This window comes from Coloeus monedula (assembly GCF_965178545.1).
Source record: "Coloeus monedula genome assembly, chromosome: 7".
In the NCBI taxonomy this organism is placed as follows: domain Eukaryota; kingdom Metazoa; phylum Chordata; class Aves; order Passeriformes; family Corvidae; genus Coloeus; species Coloeus monedula.
In genome coordinates, this window is record NC_138787.1 from 16,972,425 (window position 1) to 17,000,359 (window position 27,935).

Consider the following 27,935-nt stretch of genomic DNA (forward strand, 5'->3'; position numbering starts at 1 on the left):
AGACCGTCACGCCTCCCATCAGTCCACAAATGTCAGCATGCTAGTTTTACTCAGTGCTTCACATTGTGGCTGCCACAGTGACTTTCCAAAGGCTGTTCTGATGTGTGGAGGTTGTTCTAAATGTGCTCTCTTGCCCTGGGGCTGTCCCTTTGCTGCGCACTGCCGCAGTGCATGGCTGCGTTGTTGGAGGCGCAAATGCCTGCCCTGCTGGCAGAGAGAGGAACATTCACAAGTGAGATACCTTTGTCTGAGAGTCAGCTTTGCTTGAGAGTGGAAAACCTTCCCCTGCCCATGTCATTTAAAGTTCTTATTACTGAAGATAAGCCATTATTTATTCCTATGTTTGTGTGATGCTTGAGGGCTTAACCTGAGCTAAAGTGCTTCAACTCTGTATTTCAAGGATACCCTGACAAGAATGAGTATAAACTTCCTAATCAATTGCATGTTAAAGGTCATGATGAATTGGTTTGGTCCTTTGGAAGCAGGCATGTAGTTAGTACTTTCAACATTTTCTCAGCAGAGTCTCAGTAGAGAAAATCAAGGAAATGGAATTAATTTATTCTTCTTGTGTTTATCACTTGAAATGAGATTTGTATAGTTTTAAGATTCTGTATAGTTTGAATATGCAGAAAATGGAATAGATAATTACTTTTAACCTTGCAACATTGGCATTTCTAGTGCATGCGGAGCGCAAGTCAAGTACTTGCACTTTGCAGCGTTGTAGATGTGGGTAAAAATAAAAACTAATCAATTTTGTGATGTCTAGCAGTGAAAATAGAAATCTACTGAGGAGATAATATTAATTTCTATAATAATTCAATTACTGCAAAAAATCTAAAAAGCAGATGTGATCTATTGGTATATTGAGCTGGGAATGTTAAACATACATGAGAGATTAATATAATCCTGTTCAGAACATATCAGCACAGCTGTGGGTATAATCGGGTGAGATTCTTTTTCCCATGTTTAAGTTTTAGTGGTTGAACAAGATGTGATTTATATTTCACTTTGGCAGACTGACATTGTTAATGCATTTCAATAGAATTGTTTACCATTACTCAGCCTCATTTTGCAATATTTGTAGTAGAAATAGTTACTTGTTTGCTCTGTGTACACTACAGATGTTACCTGGCAAGTGAACTGAGTTTCAGTACACAGGAAAAATGTGTTTTGCTTTTTTACCAAACTAATCAGTTTTATGAAGTTGCCCCAGAGGGGGCAACTGCTAAGCAGTAGCCTTGTACTCTGTTTCAGACTTGCATGAGAACTGTCATTTCCATGTGTAAGTTTTCCAGGCCACTCTGACCTTAGAGGGGGACATCCGGGTCCCTTCACTTCTAGGTCAATTCCATATTTAACCTGTAACAGCTGTGCAGAGGTGCTGAGCACAACAGGAAGTTTCTCTTTAAACAAAAAGGACCTGCAACTGTAGGGTCTTAATTTGTCCTAGAAATTATAAAAGCAAGGAAGACTCAGGATGCTTTTGGAGCAGCAAATACATGCTTTGAAACAATGCTTCCCATGGGGCAAAAAAGGGCAGTGGGAAGGCAGACACATAATGACTCAAAGATGGAGTGAATTGAATAGCCTTCTGTAGCAATAATTATTCTTGATTACTGTTGCAGTGCAGTCTAGCAGCACTAGGAAAATGGTCCAATTAGTCCCTGTTTCATTTGTCTTCATGGTTATGGGGTTACATTGTGTATTGCATTATGTTTTCTGAAAATCTGTGTGAAGCTGTTTTGTGATCAGTGTTTAAACAAAAGTCACATGAAAGAGAGGAAGCTGGCTTCCTATGCTTTTTTATTAAGTTCAGAATCTGGAGGTATTCCTGCATTTCCTTACTTCAGGACTCCAGCAGTAAGTGACTTTTGCACTTGGTTTCATCGCAGCTATCTCTGTCTTCCAGATATTTAAAAATTTGTCAGGAAATTTTTCCATAGATACCATCTTATAATTCAAATTTGTGTAAGGAAACCAAAATTTGAGATATTCTGCTTTGCTTTACATTTAAAAAAATAGTTTCAAAATAATAATAATAGAAGAAATAAAATACTATAGTCCAAAGTTGTATTGCTGTGACCCTGCAAAGACAAATTCCATGAGATGTGGCCACAAAAACTCTGTAACAGGTTTGTTATTTGAATAGACCAAGTTGGTGTGTAGTACGTGAGTGTTAGTATATTCAGCAAAAAAAGGAGAAAGCTCTCAGGTGTGAGGTTGAATACAGCTGTGCATCATAATCACTTGGGCAAAAAAAATTCTGGTTTGAACACAAGAGGTCCATTATCATTGTGTTTTGAGCTCTTTTATTGACAAGGGATATGAAATGACAAGTGTCTATATGAAAAATCTTGTTGTAGCTGAGACCTGTTTTCATGGAGCTGACAGGCTAAGGTTAATGAAAAGTATTTTCTACTTAAAACTTTGAAGAGTTGAATGGATTCAACAAGAAGACTTCTACAGAGCTGAAAAAGATCTGTTTTTTTAAAAAACATATGCTTATTTTTATTTCTGCTTGTTTACAAAATTCTGTCTATACTAGTTTTTATATAATTGATTTGCTACTTTTTTAAAATCATCTTTATCTTACTGACAGGTAGTCAACTGGCTTGAAGGTCCTGGATCAGAACAGCTAAGAACCCAGTGGGGAATAGGAGATTCCATTAGAGCTTCGCAAGCTTTGCAACAGAAACATGAAGAGATTGAGAGTCAGCACAGTGTGAGATTTCCCTTACTCTTTTCAAGTATCAAAAGAATTCTAAATATATGCAGTTATGAGCAATGTATTTTGGTTATGAGTATCTAGGAATTTTGCATACTGAATGATGTTATGGGTTACAGAGGAAATTGCCCAAGCAGTTATAGGACTAATATAGTCATTGTATTTGCATGTTATTAATTTTTTTTTCCATTGTAGAAAAATACTGATTTCTATTTGTGATATTTCTTGGGTTTAGTATGTTACAGCAGCTCTTAAATTTTCTTGTTGAGTAGAAGGAATAAATTTACTTTTTCTTCCCTGCCAAAATGTCTGAGAAGTCCTGCACTTCTCAGGTGACTAATTTAATATTTTTCTTTATTAGACTACACTTAGCAGTAGCTGAAACTGGCTTAAGACTTTCATTGATCAAGAGTTTAGATATACTTTATGTTCATAATGAAATCATGAGGATGCTGTTTTGTAACTACACTAACTTGATGCCTTTGCTTCTAATTTTGAATACTTCCTAAGCTTCAGTAGAATTTTGTCTTTCCATCAGATGATTAACTATAATTAGGTTATGAATATTTAGTGCTCCCAAAGGGAGTTTTGCTCACAGTGCTGTTCACCTTTTCTGACTTTCCTTGATGTAGACACTGGCAATTCTGTCCACTTTTCCTAAGTTCCCTTTACAGTCATGGCAACACAAGTAGTCACTGGGTTATAGTTTTTCAGATGCAATTTAGGGGGGAAAAAAAACCCAAACCTTTAGTCTGAGAAACACAGCACCCTAGACAACAGTGGTTTCCTTGCTAGATGCAGCAGTGTAGATGTCTGTGTTTGGTTAAGTAAATCCCATCTCCTCTCTTGTTGTTGCTTTGAGCTCTTCACGCAGTGTGGAAGCCAATACCTTCTGAAGTGTAAAACATCTTGCAGTTGAAGTCCTAATTGGAAGGAAAAAAAAGAAACCCACAAACACCCTAGACTACCTACTTCACTGACAAAAATAAATTTGAGTGTCTTTTAGTTATATCGGTATTTCAAACTGAAAAGAGAAAACAAGACTGAACATACTTTGTTTTCACTTGGATATCTATAACAGAGAACTGTGATTTAGCTGGGACTAAATGCAGTCATTGAATTCCCACTGAAGTTTTCAGGCTGCCTTACAGTGTGCTAAAGCACTGGCAGCATGGAACACAGCTTGGTTCTCAGGTGCTGGCAGGAGTCTACAGAAATAAAATACATTTTTTCTGACTATTTTGTACCAAAAGGAAGTAATTGGAAGACCGCTGCCCTACCTTAGATGCCTGATTAGAGATTAAAACCATTTTATGGCAACAGCACTAGAAAAATGTGCTTTACGTTTTTCTTTGATTTTTAGTGTATGGCTCCTCTTTCATTGTTTTCCTCTTTTTTCTCTCCTAATAATTGAATTGACAGTTCATATGCTTGCTCTCTTTCATCACCTTCTGTTTATGTTGATTATAGTATTTTGAAGAGACTTGCAAAAATGTTTAATTTGTTTTGAAGATACTTTTTTTGCTTCAATTTGCTCTGAAGTGAAAAACTAATTTCCATAGGATACGTTTTTGTTTGGGTTTTTGTGGGGAGAGGGTGGTTGGGTTTTTTGGAGGGGTTTCATTTGCTGATAGTTTCATTCACAAGCAATACACTAGAACTATTGTTTTTGAGCAGGGCTTTTCTCCATGGGTTTGAGCTGTTACATACAGCTGTCCCTAAGTTCTCCCATGGAAAAGGTCAGAAACACACTTTTTATACCTGGTTTGCTGGTGTCTTAATTTTACTGATAGCGTGATCAAAATAAATTACTACAACTCTTACTTACTCTAATGCTAAAAATAAAAACACCAACCAAACCCCTAAACATTATTAATCTAAAGTTTTTTTGACTTCTCATATTATAGTTGATTTGTCACACTCAGCTTGATTTGTATGTTCAGTGTCAAAGAGTTATTTCTGTGAACTGATTGTGCTGAATCTCTGTATCTTTAGTACATGTGTCACAGTGGAAGATGTTTTCACATTATGTCATCATAGTTACCCCTTTTGGGACAGATGAGAGGTTTATTCTGCTCTTAAATGTTTGACTGATTGCTAATTTAACTTTTTCATTACTTTCTCTTTTTTCCCCTCCTTGCTCTTTTCATACTCTCTTTTTTTTCTGTGAGCAGATGGTAGAGGCAGCTTTGGGTAAAAAGAAAAAAAAATCAGAATATGGATATTTATACTCCGGTTTGCATGATTTGTAAATAAATGATGCAAAAGCCAAAGACATAATTTACAAAATTCTAAACATCCCAATCGGAGCGAGATAAGAATACAAATTAAATCAAATATTGTAGGCCAATAGATGGTGCTAGTCCATAGAAATGCAGAGGACACTTCAAGGTCAAAATTAGAGCTGTTGAGCAAACACATTTTGCTTTACAGGCATCTCAGACATGCAGGATGTGAATGTGATCTGGATGTATCAAGCTGTTTTTAAAGCTCCCCAAATTGTTAAATATTTGAACTATTTTCCTCTGCAAATACACCACCAGGACAAGACAACTAACTCTTACATATGTGTTCAGTAATTAAGCCATCTGAAAACCAAATCTACACATTTTGACTTGAATAGTATAAAGCTTTCCTTAAATAAGAAACAAGGATAATTTTGAAGTTTCTGAGCATGGACACTCTTTTATTCAGAAGATAGAGATTAATTCCACTTTGTCAACAGCAGTATTTTTTCTAAATATTTTAAGGAAATTATTGCTAGTTTCAATCATGTCACTGAAAGTAACACCTGGATAGTCCTGTGAACAGCTTTTTATAATAGCTGATCACTTGGCAAAAGGTCTTTTATTTCAGTAGACCACTACAGCCATTTAAACACTAGAATTTTGTTTAAAAATGGTGGAATTCCTCTTTTGGTGGAAGTTTGTGCTGGGACTAGGAGCCATGCCTTGTACTTTTCTCATCTTTCTACAGTAATTTTTTTGTACTACAACACATACATTAACATGTACTAAGCACTTTATTGAGAGTTGATTTGAAATCAGGAATATTTTTTCTTTCTCTGTGACATGTCATAGTGCAATCTGTAATAACCTCCTTTTTCAGTCTGATTATTTATTAGCCTGCAGTTGCATGTATGACATTTAAGAGAAATAAAATTATATTTGGCATTTTTAATTCTTCATCTTCTTGTGTTTCTAGGAGTGGTTTGCTGTTTATGTTGAGCTTAATCAGCAGATAGCAGCTCTTCTAAATGCAGGGGATGAGGAAGACCTTGTGGAATTGAAAGCATTGCAGCAACAGCTGAGTGATGTGTGTTACAGGCAGGCCAGTCAGCTGGAATTCAGGCAGAACCTGTTACAAGCAGCACTTGAATTCCACAGTGTTGCCCAGGATGTAAGTGTTTCTTTTTAATTTTTCACAGGCTTGTCTGTCAATAAATTAGTGTCTTAGTATTGTAAATGTTGAATAAATTGGAAAAGTGTCCAAGGAGGTAAAGGGAAATATAATGTCACTTGGAAAATGCTGTAAGTCATAATTTACTGTAATTGGAGCACTGAGAAAATTGGTTCCCCCTTTTTTAGGAGGGAAATACTGTGTGATATGTCTTACATTTCAGTAGTGTTTGAAATAAAAAGGTTACTAGTTGAATAGTTAATTTTTCGCCCCTCTTTTTTCTTTTTATTTAGAGGCATATGCATTAATTGAACTGGAATTTGCTGTACTTTTCATAGTTTCTTTTTTTGAATTGGCATATTCCTTTCCTATACTCTCCTTAAAAAAACAAGTAGAATCTTGGCTTCCTACTCTCCCACCATCTAGGGATGTATGCTCTTGGAATTCTACAAGGCAGATGGGTCGTTTATCTTTCATCTTGACTTTCATTTCCTATAGCTGCAAGAAAAAATTTGAAAATGACGAATTTCCAAACATTTAGAATATTGTAGACCCAACCATCTGAAGCTCAAACTTCTTTTTAAATATCAGCATTTGTATTGTTCTTACATTTTAGTTGTCTCAGCAATTGGATGGTTTACTAGGAATGTTGTGTGTGGATGTAGCACCAGCAGATGGAGCATCAATTCAACAAACATTAAAACTACTGGAAGAGAAATTGAAAAGTGTTGGTAAGCAAGATATTTCTGCATTTGAGACACACACGTTCTAATGAATGCGTTACAGGGGGAACAAACAGTAATCCCTTTTAAAAAATCACCAAAAAAGCAGGGGAAAAAATACTGTCACTTCTGATTCCTCACTATGTAATGCTCCACTGAGCTACTTTGGACTGGCTTGTGCCATCTACTGTGTAGTAATTTTGTTTGGGGAAATGATCTGGAACTGTTTTCTTTTAATTTTTTTGCATCTAATATGTATATTTGTTATATGACATTATCATGCATTTCATTTGTAAACAAACTTCTTTCCCCTATTAATTTTCTTTAGTGTCTTGGGATAATAGTGTTTAGATGATCTTTTTGTCTCTAGAACTGACCCCTTGATGATTAAGTTTTTATCCACTCAGTTTTAGAATGCTTGTACTGAGTGTTTTGCAGTAGCTTTGAATGCATGTGTTAATAAATGGCACGTTGAAGGTTGTTACACTGTCAAGCATAAGGAATTAATTATTTCATTTGGAAGTGATCTACAGTGATCAGCTTGTTCATTAAGTTGTGGAAGAGAGAGCTGCAAAGAAAAATAATTTGTGGTAGAAGTAGTTTTGATTGGAATATAACAGTTTGATGCATAAATGAGATACTCCTTCAGGAAAACAGAGAGTAGAGCTGCCAAATAAAAGATGTAAGAGCAGATCCCAAGGGTTGGCAAATTTCAGTGTAGAAAATTGTATCAGCCATATCAGGTGTATTATAAAGCAGTAACTTCTGGCAGCAATGGAAGAACAATTAGGCTACAACTGCTTAGCAGTGCTACGCATTTTAGGAATGGTGTAACTATGTGGATGAAAGACATTAATTAGCTATGTATATACTGAAAAACTGACTTACTGTCAACTTTGATTACCTTTCTTGTTATCTGCTAGGTCATAAAATATCAAAGCCTTAGTTCTTTGTTAATATAGACAAATGCTCACTCAAACTTGAGTTGGAAAGGGCAGTGAAAGACATAGCAATGTCCTTTTCATTTTGCACCTTCCAGTCTTCATCCATGTATGATTCTGTTGCATTTTATCTCTCTCCATGGAGGAAAACCACCAAATTTATGAGTAACCATTGACCTTTTTTTTTTCCTTTCTCTTATTAGACTTAGGCTTGCAAGGCTTGCGTGAGAAAGGTCAAAGTCTTCTTGATCAGATATCTAACCAGGCATCATGGGCCTATGGGAAAGATGTGACCATTGAAAATAAAGAAAATGTGGACCATATCCAAGGAGTAATGGAAGATATGCAGCTTAGAAAACAAAGGTAAGAACAACAATTCTAGTCATTAAGATTTTTGTGTGTTAACAAGTCACTTTATATACAATTTAATTTGTTTTAAAGAGCCCATTTTGTTTTATGTTCAGTTAAGGGATGTAATCAAACTCTAATTTATATTCGTAGTATATTTGAATGGGACAGAAGCTTCCCTGACTAATCTGTTGTAGCATGTTCCTAAAAACAGGCACCTTTTATATTTTGGTACTGGATGGAGTGTTTGAATGCTTTCCTGTGCTTGTTAATGCTCAAAAATTATACATTTCTTTTATATGGAGTTACGAAAATATGCAAGAGGCGTCTTTTATATTAGCAGTTTCAGATGGAAGTATAATATGACTACAGTAGTGGTGACGGGTGCAAAATCACCTATTAACACTTATTTATCCTCTTTATCACAAGCTCTAGCCTTTGAGTATGGTATTTTCATTCCTGAAGATAGGAAGACTAATGAGATGGTGTTGGAGGGTTCAGGTTACAAAATGGAGGCACGGATTCCAGTTTTCAAAGTGTGGGGGTTTGTGAGTTCTGGAAAATTAGGGAGTGTAGAGGATGAAGTTGCAGTTGAGAAAAATGTTGGAGAGAGTTGAATTTATAAGAAGGATGGATTTTGCCATCATCATCTTCCTCCAAAATTTGGTTATATTTAATTAAAGATGTAGTAGTACTGGATATTCTGTGGTACTCCTTTTTTTTTCTACTCATCAGTGTGAAAGAATTAGATGCTGTTGCCAGTATTACTGCTGGAAACCCTGAGACAATGTAATACTGTCTGTAGACAGGACCTGAAGTTCAAGGGCATTGGCTGAGCAAAAGAGTGCCTGTAGGCAACAGCAAGGTCTAGTGAGCATCAAATTGCCCATTTTACAAATTAATTCTACTATTCATAAATTGTTTTCTTAGGGAGCTTAATGCAAGAAACCATGTGTTTTGGTAGTGCTTAGAGAAAATACTGTTTTACGTATGCCCTCTGAATCCTATTAATTTAAGCAATACTTGTGTTTAGGGAGCCAGCTGCAAAAAGCTACAGAGGACGTGTCACTGTGCAATAAAATGGCAGCTGGAATTCTGTCTGAGAAAAGAGGTGTATATGGGAGAAGGAAGCACTTTATATACACAGTAATGGACTCTGAATCAGCTGTGAACTCAAAAATAAACATTGCAAAATTTACAGAAATTGCTTCAGTGTTCAGTCATACAGGGAAAAGCAAGTAGAATGCTAAGAATTGTTAGGAAAGGGATAAAAAACTGAAAGAAGAATGTCATTGTGTCACTGTATAGATTGGTAGTCCATTTTTGTTTTGTGTTGCACGATTCTGGTCCCTATTCTCAGATGGGTTATAGAATTGTGGGAAGTAAATTAGAGGACTAAAACATCAATAAAATTTCCAGACAAAGGTATGAAGCAGCTTTCAGATGGTGAATGATTGAACAAAGTTCTTTAGCCTGGATGAAAGACAAAAAAGTAAAAGGACTAAGTATCTCTCAGTAGCATGTAGTAGTATTTTTTGCAAGGCCTAATTATATTTTTTTTCTAAGTTCTGTTGAATGTTTCTTGTTATTTACATACACATGTATTTTAATGGGTTTTTTTAGGGGCATTTTGCTGCTTTATTTATGCTTTTGAACCCATAAGCAATTTTCCTGCATTATTAGAGCAGCCAGTTTCCTTTCTGTAAGCATTGCAGGACATGTAACAAAATGCAGCATGCTAACAAACTGTTCTTTGGAAGTGCTTATGTTTGTAACCAGTTTGGAAAAAATCATGCACACAGTCTTTTGCATTTGCTTATAAGGCTGACTGCTGTTGACATTAGTAATTCCATTTGCACTGAACAGGAGCACGAGTCTTGCTGTCTACTTAGGAGGCTCTGAAACTGAAGTGGAAAGCAGTCTGCTAAATGTATTACTGTAGCTCTTTCTGTGGAAAGAGAAGAACTTTCAATGCTTATTTTGGAATTCTGGAGAAAGAACTGCAAACTATGTTCAATTGAGAACAAGATAATCAGGGTTAGTTTTTATATCAATTCGATTTTGAAATGCTTCCTGACAAGTACAGTGAAGCACATCATCATATGAGGGTTCAGGTATTACCACCTTTAGTAAGCTAAAAAGAAAAATGGAAAAATGTCCATTTACAGTCCTCATTGTATTCATCAAGAAAACATTGCCCCCAGCAAACAATACAATTCAGAATTATGCCAAGTTGAAGCCAACTTTCATCTGAATTTTAGTAGGATAAAGTCTGTCCTAGCCACATAAGCCTCTGTGTGGCAGAGCTTACCAGTGCAGCAAGGTAAGGAACCTGCGATGCTGCTGCAAGACCTTGTAGATAGATATCTCTGGTGTTACTGCCTCCAGCTTAGCCATATCAGGAATCTTGAGGATCTTGATTTTGGTGACTTGGAGTGCTCAGTTCTATTTATTGCAAATTCCTTATTGCTCTCTGAGGCATGAGGGATTTTGGCCAAGCTCAGCAGCTTTGATCACCTTTTCATGAGCACTTGTGTCTTAAATGTTTCTCACTTGAAAACGTTGTCAAATTCAGATTGTTTTGTGTCTGCTGTACATGGGTTGATGAGTCTTGCTGTGCTGCTGTTTAAGGTGTGAGGATATGGTGGATGTGCGGCGACTGAAGATGCTTCAGATGGTGCAGTTATTTAAATGTGAAGAGGATGCTGCTCAGGTATGGAAATACCTCTAGAATTTCATCATTCTGGTCTTTATATGTAATTTATGGGGGCTGGTAGTTTTACAGTATTTTTTTTGTAACGTTCAAATGTAGTTTTATTTAGGGAATATGTACAGTGAAAATAAAAGATATAGCAATGTCTGAGAATAGTATATTTGGTGATTGCATGCATGATCTACCAGCTTGTGACAGCTCATTTAACTTTTTTTCTGTATCAAAAGTATATGCTAGTACTGAAGTAACGTCACCCTCCTGGATTAATTTATTTTTAATATATTAGTTTTTATTCTTTTGGCTTGTTTTTAAGGCGGTAGAATGGTTAAGTGAACTGTTGGATGCTCTGCTGAAGACACACATCCGACTGGGAGATGATGCTCAAGAAACAAAAGTTCTGCTGGAGAAACATCGAAAATTTGTTGATGTTGCACAGGTGAAATGTGGTTTTTTGGGGTTTTTTTGCAGTATGGTGTTTGTGCAGTTTCACATCCTCTCCTAAACAGAGTTTCTAGTTGAACAGCTGTCACTGGTCTTCCTGGTTTGCCTCAATGCTTGAATGAAGAAACTTACTGCTGAAGTTGGCAATGGGCCTAATGAGATGTTGCAGTTCCATCAAGAGCAGCAGTGCTGCAGTTTACTACCTTAGTTAACCTTCATACAGGCAGTGCAAACAACCAAAGTTTGTTGGCTTTTGTGAAAGATATATTTCAAACAGTCTTTAAAATGACTTTTGACGAAGGTGCTTTGTCAGTCGTTTACTGCTTTTAGGAGTGTCTCATTTGGACTTGTTAATTAATAAATGGGATATTTTCTAATTCCACCTGTTAACACTGGAACTGATTTTCTCTTTTGATGAATAAGAGTTGAGGATGACAGGAGGCTCATTTGCTGTTCAGTGATGGGCCTCAGTGCACCTGGATGCTGGGTGACAGTGAAGTCAGTGAGACAGTTGTCTCAGCAGTGGATACCAGGTATCCCTTGTAAGATCCAAACAGCTATTCAGAATTTTTGGGAAGCACTCCTCTTTTGCCAGTGTGAACACTAGACAGCAGGGGATATTGGATTTTTTTTAAGAGTGAAAGCCCTGTTCGGTCATTAAAATTTTATTCCTACTTCATCAGCATTTTGTAGTAGACCAGATTAGTTCAGTGTACTTTGTGACCTTAAACTGTAGAGCTTCCATAAACTTGCCTGCTGTAGCTTTGAGATGCTATTTCGCCCGCAGGTTAAGTACAGAGTTTTTACGTGCACTTACTCTCCCATCCCCTCCAATTTTTAGAGTACTTACGATTATGGGAGACAGTTACTGCAGGCAACCGTGGTCCTATGCCAGTCCTTGAGATGCACTTCAAGGTCCTCAGGGGACACACTTCCCAGACTGAACAGAGTGTGGAAACAGTTTACAGTGACTTCTGAAGAAAGAGTACACCGGCTGGAAACAGCTGTTGCATTTCATTCAACCGCTGAAAAGGTGAGTGTTGTGTTTTTTAAGAAGAAAAATTTCTAACCTGAGTTTAAGCAAACAAAATGTAAGAAATAGTTGCCAGTGTGTATATTTACCGTTTCTAAATATTAAAAAAAAAAAAAAAGACAGAAGAATTGAAGTATATTTTTCTGTTAACTTCAGTAGTTAATGTACTAATTGTTCATATACCTATGTTGGTATAGGGCTTGCTTAACACAAAGGAGAACAGCCCTCTTCAAATGGGTACTCTGATATTGATGATAAAGCATTTCTTTGTGTCTTTTAGACTAATTCTTAAAAGTCAGGAACACTTCTTCGTGCAAGGTCTGCTACAGAGCTGCCAGGTCATTTACGTTCTTGGGAGAGTTAAAGGTGTATTGCCCTTTAAGCTGTATGGATTTTGGTTTTTTACTTCTCACAAACTGTAAATGAGGGCAGCTCTCACCACTTTAGCTTCCATGCATGCTGTCTTGTTCCATCTTGTAGTTTGCACCTGGGGGGAGTTGAACTTCTTGAACACACCTCTACCTTGGTATGGTTTTCAAACTCCTATAACTAAATGTCTTACTGCTGCACCCAGTCAGGTAATGTGAGAAGCTGCAGAGGAGGATGAGCAGTCAACAACAATGTGATGAGGAATAGTTGCTATTCAGTAACAGCTTGCTGAAGGGGGAAAATGTTGAGAGTTTTCAAATGCTTGAATTTGAGACAATGTCTTTTAATGTAGACCATGAGGGGTAAGGCTTTTTTGTCCACAGCTGGTTTTTTGTGAAGCGATATGTTTTTAAAAAGCAGTTTAGGGTATGTGTCTCAAATATTGGCAATAAAATTGTGTGTAAGTACAAAAAATCCAAGTCTTGCACATGGTAAAATAGATTCATTCTGTCATTGAAGGAAAGCAGGGATTCAGAGTTGATTCATATGCTCCTTGGTTTTATTAATTTCTTATTTGTAGTAGTGGAAGATACTTTGAATTTGCAGGCAGTGGGAGTTGATGGAAGTTGACAAAAGCAGAAACATATCATATATGCTTCCAGAGATTTACCTGATACCAAATTAAATGTTAGTGGTTTATAAACTCTAAAAGAGTAGAATCTCTTAATCCATATTATGAGCTTTCTTTCTTTATTGCAGTAGTTAATTGCTGGGTTTAGGCAGTCTTAAGTTTAAAGAAAAGTAAATTAAAGGCTGACAAAACAATGCTCTTGTTCAAAAACCATAATTCTCCTTTCACTATCAGACATATATTAATGAGTCTGTGTGGAAAATTGACTGTTAATATCTGCGCTGCATTGGAAAAAAGTGAGAAGTGGAAGAAAATACATTACTGAGTACTAGCATTGGGTCACAATCCCATCTGGTAACCCTTGTGCTCAGACTTTTGTAGTCCTACCTGTTCTGTGCCGGATGTGGATTTTAGTTTTGAAAAATCTTGTAAGGGGCTCTTCAATAACCATGGTTTTTTACACTTTATGTGATTGTCTTTTATGTTTAATGATGTAGGTTACTATTCTTATATTTGTTGCAAGAATATTGTCTAGGAAGACTATGATGGTAGCCCTGGACTATCTTCTTAATGGACCTTAATTGATATTTTCTTCTCGAGTTACATGAATATGTCAGTTGATCTAATGCAAATGTGGCAGTGAAAATGCCAAAAGAACATTCACTCTGCCAGTTAATGGCACTTAAAAAACTACATACTGTCCCTTGTGTACTTTATTCTGTATTTTCTTACTTCTTTTTAAACAGATTTTGCAGGAATGTCCAGAGCAGCCTGAAGCTTTTAATGAAATGGATCAATTTGATGAAATTGAAGCAGTTGGGAAATCACTGTTGGACAGACTAACAGTGCCTGTAGTTTATCCTGATGGGTATGTAGAACATTTTTTCTAATGCCTTTGCAATAATGCTTTTGGTAAAGTTTTATAATAGTCTCATATACAGAAGAATCCTGAAGGCATATTGCTGAAATAGGTAAGTGAGCATGTTGTTTTTATAAAGTTTGAAATTGGACCTGCCGGCTTTCTGTGAAAAGATGGGAAAGAATTTTTAATGAGTATTAGTGCACTGCTTTTTTAAAGTAGTGACTTTTTCACACTGAATAATTATTAGTTTCATGCATGCACAGTATGCAGAAGTAACAGAAGAATGACCGCTCCCAATCTCTTCTCCCTGAAAAAAAGATGCCAGATGATAATCATGGGATTTTGATTTATTTATTTGCAGTTCTGACTATCTTGAAGTCTTAAGCCAGTATACTGAAGATAAATTTACATTTGATTTATTCAGTAAACAAAACAGTACTTCCCTCGAGAAGCGTTCATGCTAATTTTAAATTGGTAGTTCTCTTGAGCTATAAAAGCAAATTGAATTTGGAATTTCAGCCATAATAAAACTCAGTTCTCTGTGTTTAATAACATCTATTGTTATGCTGAGCTTGTAGTTAACTTCTACATGCGTTACAGCCAAGCTATGGAACAAGTCTCTGGTGGGTAGGATGCCACAGCATAATGAAAAAGGTCTGAAATCAGTATTTTGAATTAGAGGCTGAAACCTTATGAGATAGCATCAGGCAACTGCATTAAGGTTACCTAAGTCTCTCTGTAAAATACAGTTGCAGGAAGCTGGTTATGAAAATTTGTTGTCATCTTATTTCCAAAATACCATATTCCTTCTGCAGTGTAGATCCTTCAGTAAGGAGTGCTAATCATGAAGGTGGACCCAGGCCTGAATTAGTAGTGCTTTTTACTGTTATCTCAAAAGTGTGTTTGAAAATAGTGGAGGATTTTATAGCTGTGGGGAAAAAAACCCAAAACAAACAAAAAAAGACCCAAACCCAGATCAAGAAGTGTTTGTTGAAGTATTTTTGTATAATTCTGTATAGCAGATTTTAGTGACCTGGCAAAAGTAGCAACTGTTCAATCCTGAACATTTTTTCTGATCCCTCTGGCATTTCAGTAGTTTTGCATATCCCCCTTCATAAAAATGATATTGTTGCTGTGCTATGTCTCAGGACCCCCCTGCTCATCATCCTAGGCATTCTGGTTTTGAAGTGTTGACCAAACAATTTGCAAAGGTTTGCTCATTATTAGAAATTTAAGAACGTGCAAAATGTTAAAAATGCTTGGGGGCATTTTCATTAGCCTGTTCACCTCTTCAGACTTTTTCCAGTGTCTTTTTGGAAGTTCATGTCACTGTTCCCTGTCCTCCTCATGGCTTCTGCTCTGTATCAGGAAATGCTGCAATCCAAGTGCAGTTATGCAGTCTGACCAGTTAACTTCTCAAATGTGTCTATTCCTGTGTCTGTCCACTTTTGCCTGTCTGAAAGTCCGTTGTTCTACTGCCATTTCCAAAGTGTACAGCTTCTCTGCTTTGCAGCTAGATTTAATACCTGTTCTTCCGAAACACGTATTCTGTTCAAACCCTCCCTTTGCTGAGAACTTGGTGACTGGTTTCCCTAACATTTCAGCTGTTCTTTGTTGTATTTGAATTACACAGCCAGGTGTTCTTTTCAGTTTGAGAGGTAGATGGCATAATTTGTCAGCATGTGGTTGACTTAACATGTGAAGAGTCCTTTAATGTGGCAATTTTATAAACTCAGAATTCATGTATAGACAGGTATCATAGATTGTCACAGTATGCAAAATTGTCAGACTGACTTGGGGGAGAGCCAGAGAAAGGAGGTAAGAAACAGTGTTGGGAAGTATCCAGTTGCACTTTTAGAATAGTGCCCTGCTGTTCAAATCACAGAATGTTTTGGGCTGGAAGGGACATTAAAGATCATCCCGTTCCAATCCCCCTGCTATGGGGAGGGGCACCTTCCACTAGACCAGATTGCTCAAAGCCCCATCCAGCCTGGCATTGTACACTTCCACAGATGGGGCAGCCACAGCTTCTCTGGGCAGCCTGTGCCAGTGTCTCACCACCCTCAAACTTCTGTTGAGAGTGTCTTTTGGCTATGAAAGGCTCACTGAGTATTGGTAAGAATTTCATCAAAATTTGCTGTTGAGTCTCATCACTTAAGCCTCCAAAGCCTTTTAAAGGTGGCTTTTAAATAACAAGAGGAAAAAGTGGCTATTTTTCTTACCTGCTTTGTGTTTTCTACTGCAATTAACAGGTATATTCATGTACTGACTTACTTTTTTACTGATAATTTCTTGTGGTTTGGGTTTTTTCTAGGTCTGAGCAGTACTTTGGGAGCCCAAGTGATATGGCTTCTGCAGCAGAACACATTAGAGAGAAGATGAAGTTAGTTAGCCTGAAAAAGCAGCAGCTGAGACAACCAGAAGCCACAACCCCAGAGAGCTAATACTGACCTATGAATTCATAACAGGACTTCAGTTTATAATCCAGCATGTTGTTTGCATATTACAGAATTTGGTATAATATATTAAAATGCATTTCACAGCCGTTACGAGTCTCATCTTTTTTTCAACGTAAATGTTCTCAGCATCTTAATACTGCACATCTATCAAGCCATAATTATTTAACATGCTATGAAACCATAGACTCCAAGTATCTTATGAAAAGGAACTGTAAACTTTGCACTGAAATTTGCTGTACAGCTTTACCTGACCTGTCAGCTGCTTCTTAGTTAGACAGCTGATGCAAGCTTTGAGTGGTGCTAATTAAAGTGTTAGAAGTTCCATATTATGAAACTCTAGTTCTTTGCTTCCCCCATGCCCAGGTGATGTAGTAATTTTAGACTGTAGGGAAAGTTCCTGCAGTGTAGACTGTGGTAACCCTGTAATTTTAATTTGAAATACTTAAAAAAAAAAAAATCATTTTTATTGTGCCAGTATGCAACCTGCCCATCAGATCTTTGATATATCAAATTCATTAAACAGATGTTTTCCTATTTGTATTGATAATGTATTAAAAGCTGTTTGTGCTTAATAAAAATCATCTTTTTAAAATCTAAGAGAAATTCGTTCTGGTCTGTATTTCCAAATATGGTTTATGTTACATTTTTATGATAAATGGTAGTAAAAATAATTACTCCCCCAATATATTTAGAAAGTCCGTATAATTTTTCTTATGAAATACATTGTGGCTATAAGGGAACTGCTCTTGAACTATTACTGATAGGTGCAAAAGCCCATGCTATTCTTTTCTTTCTTTCTGATAGCAGTACTTGCACAAAAGTAAGGTGGTATTTGCATAAGTTGGTGTTACATTAATCATAGTTTTGTTCCCTTGTAAGACTGGCACGTGTCTCCTGTTTATTTCTAAGTCCTTTGTTTCCCTTTGAATGGAATATCCTGAATAATGTGAATATCCCTGTTGGTACCTTTGTGGTTAAAGGTTTTCATGTAATGAAAGAGAAATTAACATGAGGTTCATAAACAACTTCAAATCATGGGATTAGTAATAAAAGGACATTTATTCAGAGAAGGGCGTTGGATTGAAACCAAATCAGCTGTGTGCATGGCTGGGTTAACTTCTTAATCTTCAGGATGCAATCTGAATAAATTAATTATTATATTTTTGGCAGATGGTGTGGAATCTGACCATTTTAGGATACTGTGTGTGTAGCAAACAACTGTAGGTCTAAGAACTTTGTTATCTCACTGTACTTTGCTCACAGTAAAGGTAATGCTCTCTTCCTACAGGCATTGTTATTACTCTGCAGATTTTCTGATGAATCTGTCATTCAAATATTATATTTATTTATTTGTCTTTGTTTTCCACATTTTCTCCAGAGGAAAGTGATGTTTGAAGTAAAGCCATTTCTCTATTAAAAATTTCCAAATTAATGACTTACCTGTAAATTCAGTGATAAAGGTATTTTTCCTCTTGAGGTATTTTGGCAGAGGAAATACAATTTTTTTTAATGCACTTAATGCAATGGTACAATATTACGTTAATATTAGTTTAAAACTAACTGAAGTTTTACAGACCTTATTTATAAAGAGACGTTTTTGATACAATCTTTTCAAATTTAATTTAGTTGCTCAGTTGCATTTGAGAAAGCTGATGTTACTATGACTAATATTTGGAGGATATAAATTAATTTAGAAAGAACCCAAACATGAAAAGTATGCATATATTAAATCTAAAGTGCCAACACAAAAGTAAATTAATATAGTCATTAATAAGCATCGTGTCTCCAGTTCTGCAGCATTTGTAAATAGAATCGACTTACAGTAAATAATGATCTGCAGTATAAAATCTCATTAAAATATTAGAGTAAGCAAGTATTACAAACACTTTAAATTATTTCCGGGTTTTTATTTTATTTTTGGGTTTTTAAAATTTAATTTTATTTTGGTTTTTTAATTTAATTTATTTACTTTGTTTAAGGTCTCAATACTGTAGGCAAACTCAGGGCAGTATCAGAAGCTCTTCACTCATTCTTGTGACAGCTGCATGCACAACTTGGAACTGATGACTGCTCACCCTAGTAACCCTGATGTTAATTTTGTCTCGGTGTGTGTAGTCCAATCTTGACGCTGCTCTTATCTGTCCTTTGACATTCCTAGGGGCCAGGGGATCCTGACTTCCACCTATTGACTCTAATTGAGCCTCTAATACAGCATCATGGGCTGTGCCAGCTTTTGCTCTCTCTGCTCTCTTCCTCTGGAATTCCTTGCTTTTAGGGAAATCAGGTGTTCGGGAGGTGCTGTTTACCATCACTTTGCCATTTGCCCATGTGTATCAGGAAAGACGGCAAGTGGTTTTCTAAGTCGTGTTGCATGATAGTCTGCCAGATATTTCAAATCCTATGAACTCTGAGACTTCCTATCTTACTGAAACAATGGAGTAAACATCATCTGTTAATACAGCTATTGAATGTAACTGCTTGAGAGGGATTTTTATGCTGGTCTTTACTCTTACTCTCTCCTCTGTGACTGTACTTGCTACTGAACCTTTAGAAATAAACGACCTTTACTAGCACACAAAATCTATGAGATTCAGAGACATGCTAAAAAGCAAAAAGCCCTGCTCTCAAGTAATCCATTGTTATTTGTTTGTGCATTTACTACTGCAAACAGTAGTGGTGGCTCTACTTGTGGCTCTTGCTCCGCATTTTTTGGTTGCAAAAACAATTCAAACAGTGGAGCTCCAAAAGATGCAAATAGTTTGAGTTTATTTAAAGTGAAATCACTTGCAGTGGAGGATACAGTGCTGCTAGGTGTGAGATGGGGAGATACCCACCAAAAGGGAAGGATTGGTTGTCAGGATTGTAATTGTTACACCCCTTGGTACCATTACAACTAATGACTTGGAGGTGATGAATTCAACCCTGTTCATGGTAATGAAATGAATACCAAGATTTTCTGTGTTGCTGTTAGCCAAGTTTGGATGTATTTGAAGTGTTTCAAAATATGGTAAGTATTTTGTTAGCCTTCTGTTAATCCTGAGTGTGCTTTTTGTGACAGTGAATGGAAAGGTGATCGAGCCATCCCTTTTTCCTGGGGCATCAGTTGTGCAGACCGACAGCCATAGAAATGCTTATACTTACCAGCTGTCATATTGCAAAAGGTGTGCGGACTGTTGTATTACTTTCCATAAAAACATTTGGTGCTGTTCATTGCTTAACTTTATATTGTGTTTAGTAGGATTTATGGGGGTTACATTTTTCTTGGAAAAAAACCGATTTGAACCATAGAGGCTTCTGTAGCTTTGTGAGAGTGACTGACTTAGTGTTCAAATAAAGCTACTCTAGAGGTGCAGCAGTGGGTGGAGGAGGGCCGTGTGCAGAGCAGGATCATATAGCACTTCTAATTCTGTCGTGCTAGCCAAGGGTATCAGTGCCAGCTGACAGAAAGGTGAGGGAAAGATTTTTTTTCCATCAGAGTAAAAAAGTAAAAGTGTCAGTAGGTCACGATCACAAGGTGACGTTGTCATGAGCTTTCCACAACAGTAATAACATGTAATGGTGTTATAATCAACTCTAGTTTCCTGAATTCTTTCTACAGGATAATTTTAATCTGTTTAAGGAGATTACTATGAATGAGGAAGAAGAAAAGCTTTTGGAGCTACAGATGAAATTCTCTAATAGCACATTATGTGAGCTCTCAAGCTAAAGTGCTGAGAAATGGATGAAAGCAAAGATTTGGTGATTCCTAATTTCTGAAGGATTGACTTCATATCTCTACAGATTCTTGTGTTGGTAAAAAGGGAGTTAGGATTGTAAAAATGCTAGGTTGTTAGATTTCTGTTCTAGTTTAAAAAAATAATCAGAATACTGGTCTAAACATACAGAATAACAATCCATACATATGTAACAAAGTACCTGAATGTGAACTGCAGAGCCAAAAACTGTTTATCTGGAATTTGCACACCATTGTTCCAAGCAATTAATTAATTCATTATCTCTTTGGAGAGTTATCATCTTTTCCAGGTTTATGGAGAAGTGATACACTCTGAAATAAGATAAAAAGGCAAGTAGTCAAGCAGTTACACTACTTGTGGTTCCAGCTTGAACAGTCGTTTTGAGTCTTGGTGAATTGAGTCTTCTGTAGTGTGCTGTTTCCACAATTTCCTGATGTGCAACAGTGCAGGCAATTGCAGAGTTCCTTCTGTGGAATCAAAATCAGATGTTAGGAAAATATTATGGGATATCATTTTAAAATTACTGATTTTCGCAGTCATCCCACTTTTGTTTTCTCCAGTTAAATAGTGGACAGAATCAATATAGTACTGTTGCCTGTCAAGACTGCATCTTAATTGAAAATTCTGTTAAAAATATAATTGCATGCCTTCTGCAAGGATACAGAGTCAAGGAATACTTAAAGATATTTTTCGTCTGATGCTCAGTGGAGAGAGTTTTGTTGTGAAGGTTTACCATGTGAAAATACAGGTAAGACTAAATAACCACAGAAAAAGATTGATTTCCCACATCTAATAGCTCCCTTTATACAGATCTCTCAAAGACATGGTATTTTAGTACCATTTTTCTGTGATTCCAAGATTAATTTGGAACATGAAAGTGAATCACTGAGGAGACTTGTGAGAATACATCTGATTCTGTGAAATTAGAAGACAACATATCAAAGATATTCATGAAAACAGATGCTTGTGTGATTGTAAAATATTAGTTATGTTGATACAAGAATTAATAGAAACAGGATATAATAAGAAGCTTTTAGTATATGTAAACCACTAATGAAACACTTAAGCTCAAAATAGCAGTGAAAATTAATGTAACAGCTTTCTCTTTTCCTGTCAGTTGACTTTAGTTTACATAGGTCTCTATTACAGCAAAAATTATGGGAATATGACACAGAGATGAGGAAGGCTGATTCAGGAGTTAAATGCCTCTTGAAAAAATGCTTTATTAAAATTTCATATGTGCTGAGGAAATATATTGGAAAACATTAAAAAGAAAAGTGAAAATCCCCATTTTTAGTTTAAGTTCAGTGGGAGAAGTTCAGTTAATTTTCCAGATACTAGTGATATTTACAGTTTATAGGCCAAAGAGCAGGACATTTCCAACTTTTGAAGCATGAAGAAAAGGAAACTTTATTTGGTATCATTTCGGAATACATTGAGAGAAGGCTGTTAAGTGGAAACAATTGGTTGTGTTAGCAAGAGTTGTGCAGATAATTTACATTCCTTTTATTGCAGATAAACCACAGGTTTTTAAATAATAATTCAGTTCAATTGGCAGTTTAATGACAGCATTGAAACATCAAATGTGTTGTGACTTCTGAATGCCAAGGAGAAACTACCTTTTTGTGCACAGGTAACTAACAGACAAAGTGTGCTTCAAAGTAAGTGTTCTTAAAAGCTTAATATAAAATTGTGCAATTTTAAAAATAATTCTACAATGTTAAATAGGTATTTTTTACATATTAGGAAGCCTTTTAGCTTTTCCACCAACAGCTAGCTGATAATTGCTATCAGACACCACTGATGAACGCTCCTGTTGGGAAACCTCTTAATGCACATTGGATTTGTATGTAAAGAGGGGGAATACTACGAGCTACATAAAATATCCTATGGATTTACTAAGCTCATGCATCTGTGCTTAAAATGTTTAAGTGGACTTAATGTAACCACCCCTACTTTCTTTGAGAAAATTTAGCCACAGATTATGTGTCAAACTTCTGTAGCAAACCATGCCACTGACTGTTTGTGGCCCAGATGACTCTGACTGCTTTGCTCATCCTGCTAAAACGTGGTGTCCACTTCTGACATATAAATACACTTGGCTCTTCTGAGGATCCCGATGTCACAAATCCCAGTCTTGTTCTGTCTGCTCTGCTACAATACTGTCACCGTCTAAAGGCAACATACATTAGGTGGATTAGAAAATAGTGAAAATTAGGTTTCATGGTAGCTGTAGGTGCTAGAACACGTACAGCAAGATGCTTGGGCAGTTCTGTGTAGGTGTGTATTGTGCTTGGAATAAGGCTGTAACAGCTCATGGTAGAACAGCCCTGAGACTTCGGTGAAGTCCTGAGAATCACTGGTGCCATTTGAATGGATATAAATGTTTATAGATTGGGCCTTAAAAACTTTTGAGCCTTTTCCTAGACCTTACACCAAATGTTAATTCTAATCATCTATGAATTATGAAAATAAAGTGGGGAGGAAAGCTTACCTTAGCTGGAAGAACAGACTCTTGGAGGGGCTGATAGGAGCCCTGTAACTTGAGACGTTCTATATCAGAATGAAGCATGAACAAATACATATCAAACCCCTGATTTTAATCTGTTCATGTTCTCTATTTTGGCAGGAGCAGTCAATGTGTTAACTTCAGAGGTGTAATTTTCAGACATGGTTCACTGTGTTATGCTTGGTTTGCAGGGAGCGAGTTGCCATCTCGATTTTGGGTTTTCTGCCTCCCACGTTCATTTTCCCAGCATGAGTTGCAGATGCTGGGTGACAACACATTCCCACCGTCATTGCTGAATTTCCAGGCATGCTGGGATTGCTCATTCCTGTGCCTCACAGGATGAGAGGCTGCAGAGTTCCAGTGTGCTGTTGAGCTCCAGTAGGACGTTTATCTCTAATACTGTGCAGGATTTATGTGTGATAAGTGTCTTTTAACATTCCATTCTGCCCTTAAGGTTTTTAGACTACTAGGAAAGAGAGTAGCTTTCATGGTGTCTCAGCCATTTTCACAGGCAAGCCTTACAGCATGGTTACTTGACATTTAATATGATTGTGTGATATGAGTCTGACTCTTAGGGATTTGGGAAGAAGCCATAGTCTAAACTGGTACTAAGAGCAGCCTGTTCTTTTTCTCAGCCCTTGTATACAGCTCTCTGTGCCTCTCTTGGATGGTAGATAACTGCAAGCTGGGCTTAGCAGGATGAAGATTGTGCAATGCATTCAACACATTTGAGTGCTACTCCACATATCTGTGGTGATGATGTGAACATGATGCCCACTCTCTGCTTTGTATCACTAGGTGCCTCTCAGAGCACGGCCTTCCTCCTCTCCTCTCCTCTCCTCTCCTCTCCTCTCCTCTCCTCTCCTCTCCTCTCCTCTCCTCTCCTCTCCTCTCCTCTCCTCTCCTCTCCTCTCCTCTCCTCTCCTCTCCTCTCCTCTCCTCTCCTCTCCTCTCCTCTCCTCTCCTCTCCTCTCCTCTCCTCTCCTCTCCTCTCCTCTCCTCTCCTCTCCTCTCCTCTCCTCTCCTCTCCTCTCCTCTCCTCTCCTCTCCTCTCCTCTCCTCTCCTCTCCTCTCCTCTCCTCTCCTCTCCTCTCCTCTCCTCTCCTCTCCTCTCCTCTCCTCTCCTCTCCTCTCCTCTCCTCTCCTCTCCTCTCCTCTCCTCTCCTCTCCTCTCCTCTCCTCTCCTCTCCTCTCCTCTCCTCTCCTCTCCTCTCCTCTCCTCTCCTCTCCTCTCCTCTCCTCTCCTCTCCTCTCCTCTCCTCTCCTCTCCTCTCCTCTCCTCTCCTCTCCTCTCCTCTCCTCTCCTCTCCTCTCCTCTCCTCTCCTCTCCTCTCCTCTCCTCTCCTCTCCTCTCCTCTCCTCTCCTCTCCTCTCCTCTCCTCTCCTCTCCTCTCCTCTCCTCTCCTCTCCTCTCCTCTCCTCTCCTCTCCTCTCCTCTCCTCTCCTCTCCTCTCCTCTCCTCTCCTCTCCTCTCCTCTCCTCTTGTATCCAAAGGAGCATAGTAATATGGTTAGATGTAAGCCAGGGTTAATATTAGTGCTCTGCTTGAAACGGCATCAAAAGGCTGCAGTGAGCCACATGCTCAATGAGCCTTGTTGGCTTTTTATTTCCACTCATCGCATGTGGCCAATTTGTTAGGTAGCTGCTGTTTGCAGGCATCGTTTCATGGTGCATTGCCTCTGCAGAACCAACCATACATGAAAAGCCAGGGCATTTGTTCCTGCAGGTGGCAGAAATGTGAACTATTTGAGTGCTTTTTGCTATTCGCTGTTAGCTGTTACCTCTTCTCTAGGTATTGCTTTGTCTTCTGGATTTTATCAGAGGTACGTCCACATGTCTGTACCACTAAGCTCTCTTCTTCAGCACCAATTTCATCAAAGACTTTGCAAGTGATCCAACAGGTGTTTAAAGAGTTTCTTCATTGTTTCCAAAGAAGAATTTACTTCTGGGATGAAATAGTTGGTAATGCCAGTGTGTGTTGGGAGGGGGTGACAGCTACATTCTCTGCTTCACAGGGCTGCTAGAAAGGAAACCTCATCAGTATTCAGGAGTGGCAAGACGTCATGAAAATCATGCATGCACACAGAGAATATAAAAAGCACAGCTGAAATAATTTTCATCTTAGAACACCAAGATGATGGGGATTTTCTCTATATATAGTAGTGAGACCTGAAGAGCAGCAGCAAGCAAAAAAGAAAGGTGGGAAAACCATTTGGTGAATGGTATAAGTGTTTCACATACACCATTCAATGACAATATTTATAAAAATCTTTTATAAAGTGACAATATTTATAAAAATCTTCTGGTTGCAATAGGTTTTGGAAGATCAAGCTTGTTCTTTGAAGTCAGTTAATCGAACACCCTGCAAAAAGATGGAATATTCACACAGTGAGAAAGACTAACGTAGAGAAAGGAGTTTAATTACAGGGTACTTATCAAATAGCAGATCAAGTGGACAAAAAGAGATATGCGGCCCATGAAGTACTCTTGCATGGTATTTTTACCTTGCAAACACTGAAAGCAAGGTTCTGAAATGGTTATTGCAGACCCTGCTGCATTGACAAGGGATGACTTAAGGTACACCATCTGTCTCTGCTTATGAAAAGACTTACGTGTAATGAAAGGAAGACAGATGACTCCTCAAAAGTTTCTGTTAATTTAGGCCAAATTCTGGGACTCCTGATTAAAATGTGGATTTCAGTCTTTCAGCTCTCTCCTAGAATTCCTTATGTTGGATTCAAGCTCTGAGTTAAAAAAGGAGGCAGTGAAATAGTTAAAAAATAAATCTTCTCTTGATTTGACTAGAGAAATATCCCACAGTTATCGTATAACTGTAAAAAAATCTCAATCAAATATTCTATATTCTATCTTGCAACTTGAGACAATTTTTTTTTTTTTAGGTCTGAAGAGTACTTTAAAGCATATTGCATAATTTTAAGCAACAAGTGCAAAAATAAACAAATATGAAACAGTAAAGATTTGCAATTATATTAGCAAATTAGTTTACAGTTGTACTTGATTTGGTATTTCCTCTCCTCTCTTCCCGATCCCATTATAAATGAGGGCCCCAAGTGCAGTTTTGTTTCTGACTGTAAATTTTGGCTATAATGCTTGTCTGCCCTTTGTCTCCACAATGTGAAATCATCACACCTTATATCCGCCTTATCAGTAAACCTCAATTTTGTCCTTTTCTCAAACAAAAATGGTGATTATTGTCCCTGGCAAGTCTATTTTCAAGTGTGAAATTTAGGATAATTAAGCAATGGGGATCCTTAATCAAGGAGCTGACTGCAGAATTCACTAGAGGACTGATACTTCAGAAGCAGCTACTTTGAGAAATCAGAAAAAGTGAAAAAGTGGTCAAAAGTAAATTATTCTGTGGTTTACAGGAAAATACTTTTGTCCTGAAGGAAGCATTCTGGACATGTGGCGAAGCAAGGGAATGCAGCATTGCAGCCACACAACCTGTGTAGGGAGCCTGAACAGACTGTCAGATGGGAATGCACTGCCAAGGTGGGCTTTCAGATCCTGGGATCACAGCAGGGGAGTTTCCAAAGGAATGTGCACCTCCAGAGCTGATCCAGGGTCCTTGTCCCTGGAATCTGCAGACAAATCCAACAAGGACATGCTGTCAGATCATTACTACAGCCAAGTAAAGGTAGTGATATTCTATGCATGTCTCTGGGGAAGAGAGGCTCCTGGTGATGTTATAGCACTGGGTGCAGTGGTGTGGAAGAGTAACACCTATCTCTGGCTTGACAGCATGGGCTGCTATGCTTTTGAAATCAATCCCCTCAGGGCCTTGAGGTGTGACAGAAATCTTCCTGAAGCAGCTTCCTCTTCAAATGCACTTGCCCAGGTCCTACTCTGTGTAGGACCAAGTCCTGGTGCCCAAGTGAGCCAGATGTGCAGAACACCAAGTTAACACAGCTCTCTATTACTTATGGTCCTTGTTCATAGGCTACTGGGTCCTCTCATAGGAAAAGACATAAGAACACCTTGGATTCTTGTATATTTGTGTGTGGGGAAGGAATAATTTCTGGAACTGTAGAGGTCCAGCTGTGAGGACACTCTGGAGTAGCAAGCATGGGCAAAGATGACTGATGGCCCATTATGAGGTTGAAGGACATTGCCACTCCCTGGGCAGTGCTTCAAGCAAAAGCTGAAGCTTGCATTATAAAAATGAGAGCTTTTCATCTCTCCTTTTTGCTGTCACTTCTTCCCCAAGAAAACAGCTGAAGGCTCTCATCCCTGCCCCATCCACCCAAGCAGGCACAGAGCAGTCAGGGATGATAACTTATCAGTAACCAAGACATCTGGAGCAGGTTCAAATCCTCAGAAAAAGGGAGGAAAACACCTCACCCTTCAGGTTCTGGAAGAAGAAATCAAAAGCAACAGCTATAACACAGGAAAGGTGATGCTGTCCTAATGACATGACAAGACATCAGCCTGTGTTCAATTTCCCACACCCAGAGCTTTTTTGCATAGTTAGACCACAAGAAAAGCCACTCCAGGAGTATTAAAAAAACAAAACCATTTTGGGGCTTTATTTTCTTAAAAGTTTTCCACTAGGATAAACATACATTCATTCCAGATGATCTCCCCACAGGATTACACCATGGTGTCTTGTAGTACACGTTGCCATGCAGGCAGCCTGCTCATCATGGTGTCACTTGGCAAGCAGCACGAATATTGATCTGTATAAAGTCTTGGTACTGAGTTTCTGCCCTGTGAACCTCTCCTATTGCAGGTACCCACCCGCTACTGCAGACAGCAGCACTCAGATCCAAAGCAGTTAGAGCACCCAGAACAAGGAACAAATCACCTACTCTTGGTGACTGTTTTTTGCTATGGATGGCAAACAATGGCTCTGAAACATCCAAATCCATCTTCACTGCTCTTCAGTGTTTAAATAGTATTGCAAGGGGCGGGGGGGGGAGGGGGGGAGGAGTTTTGTTTTGTTTTTTTTTTTAATTGTAGGCAATGCTTCCTAGATTTATGTGGGACTAGAATTCTGAAGTACACTGAAGGGCCACTGAAACTCAGAGC

General features: G+C 37.9%; 1 protein-coding gene across 5 annotated transcripts in view; it reads left to right on the forward strand.

Moving 5' to 3' along the window:
- Window positions 1-17,214, forward strand: part of SESTD1 (SEC14 and spectrin domain containing 1) — a 51,594-nt gene extending 34,380 nt beyond the window's left edge. For all 5 annotated transcript variants that reach the window (XM_082284889.1, XM_082284893.1, XM_082284891.1 and 2 more), the window contains 9 exons: window positions 2,600-2,722; window positions 5,930-6,124; window positions 6,741-6,855; window positions 7,991-8,150; window positions 10,767-10,848; window positions 11,162-11,284; window positions 12,131-12,322; window positions 14,069-14,190; window positions 16,499-17,214. In XM_082284889.1, the coding sequence (XP_082141015.1) occupies window positions 2,600-2,722; window positions 5,930-6,124; window positions 6,741-6,855; window positions 7,991-8,150; window positions 10,767-10,848; window positions 11,162-11,284; window positions 12,131-12,322; window positions 14,069-14,190; window positions 16,499-16,628 (1,242 nt within the window). In that variant the 3' untranslated portion in view covers window positions 16,629-17,214. The remainder of the gene's footprint in view (window positions 1-2,599; window positions 2,723-5,929; window positions 6,125-6,740; window positions 6,856-7,990; window positions 8,151-10,766; window positions 10,849-11,161; window positions 11,285-12,130; window positions 12,323-14,068; window positions 14,191-16,498) is intronic.
- The last annotated feature ends 10,721 nt before the right edge of the window (window positions 17,215-27,935 follow it).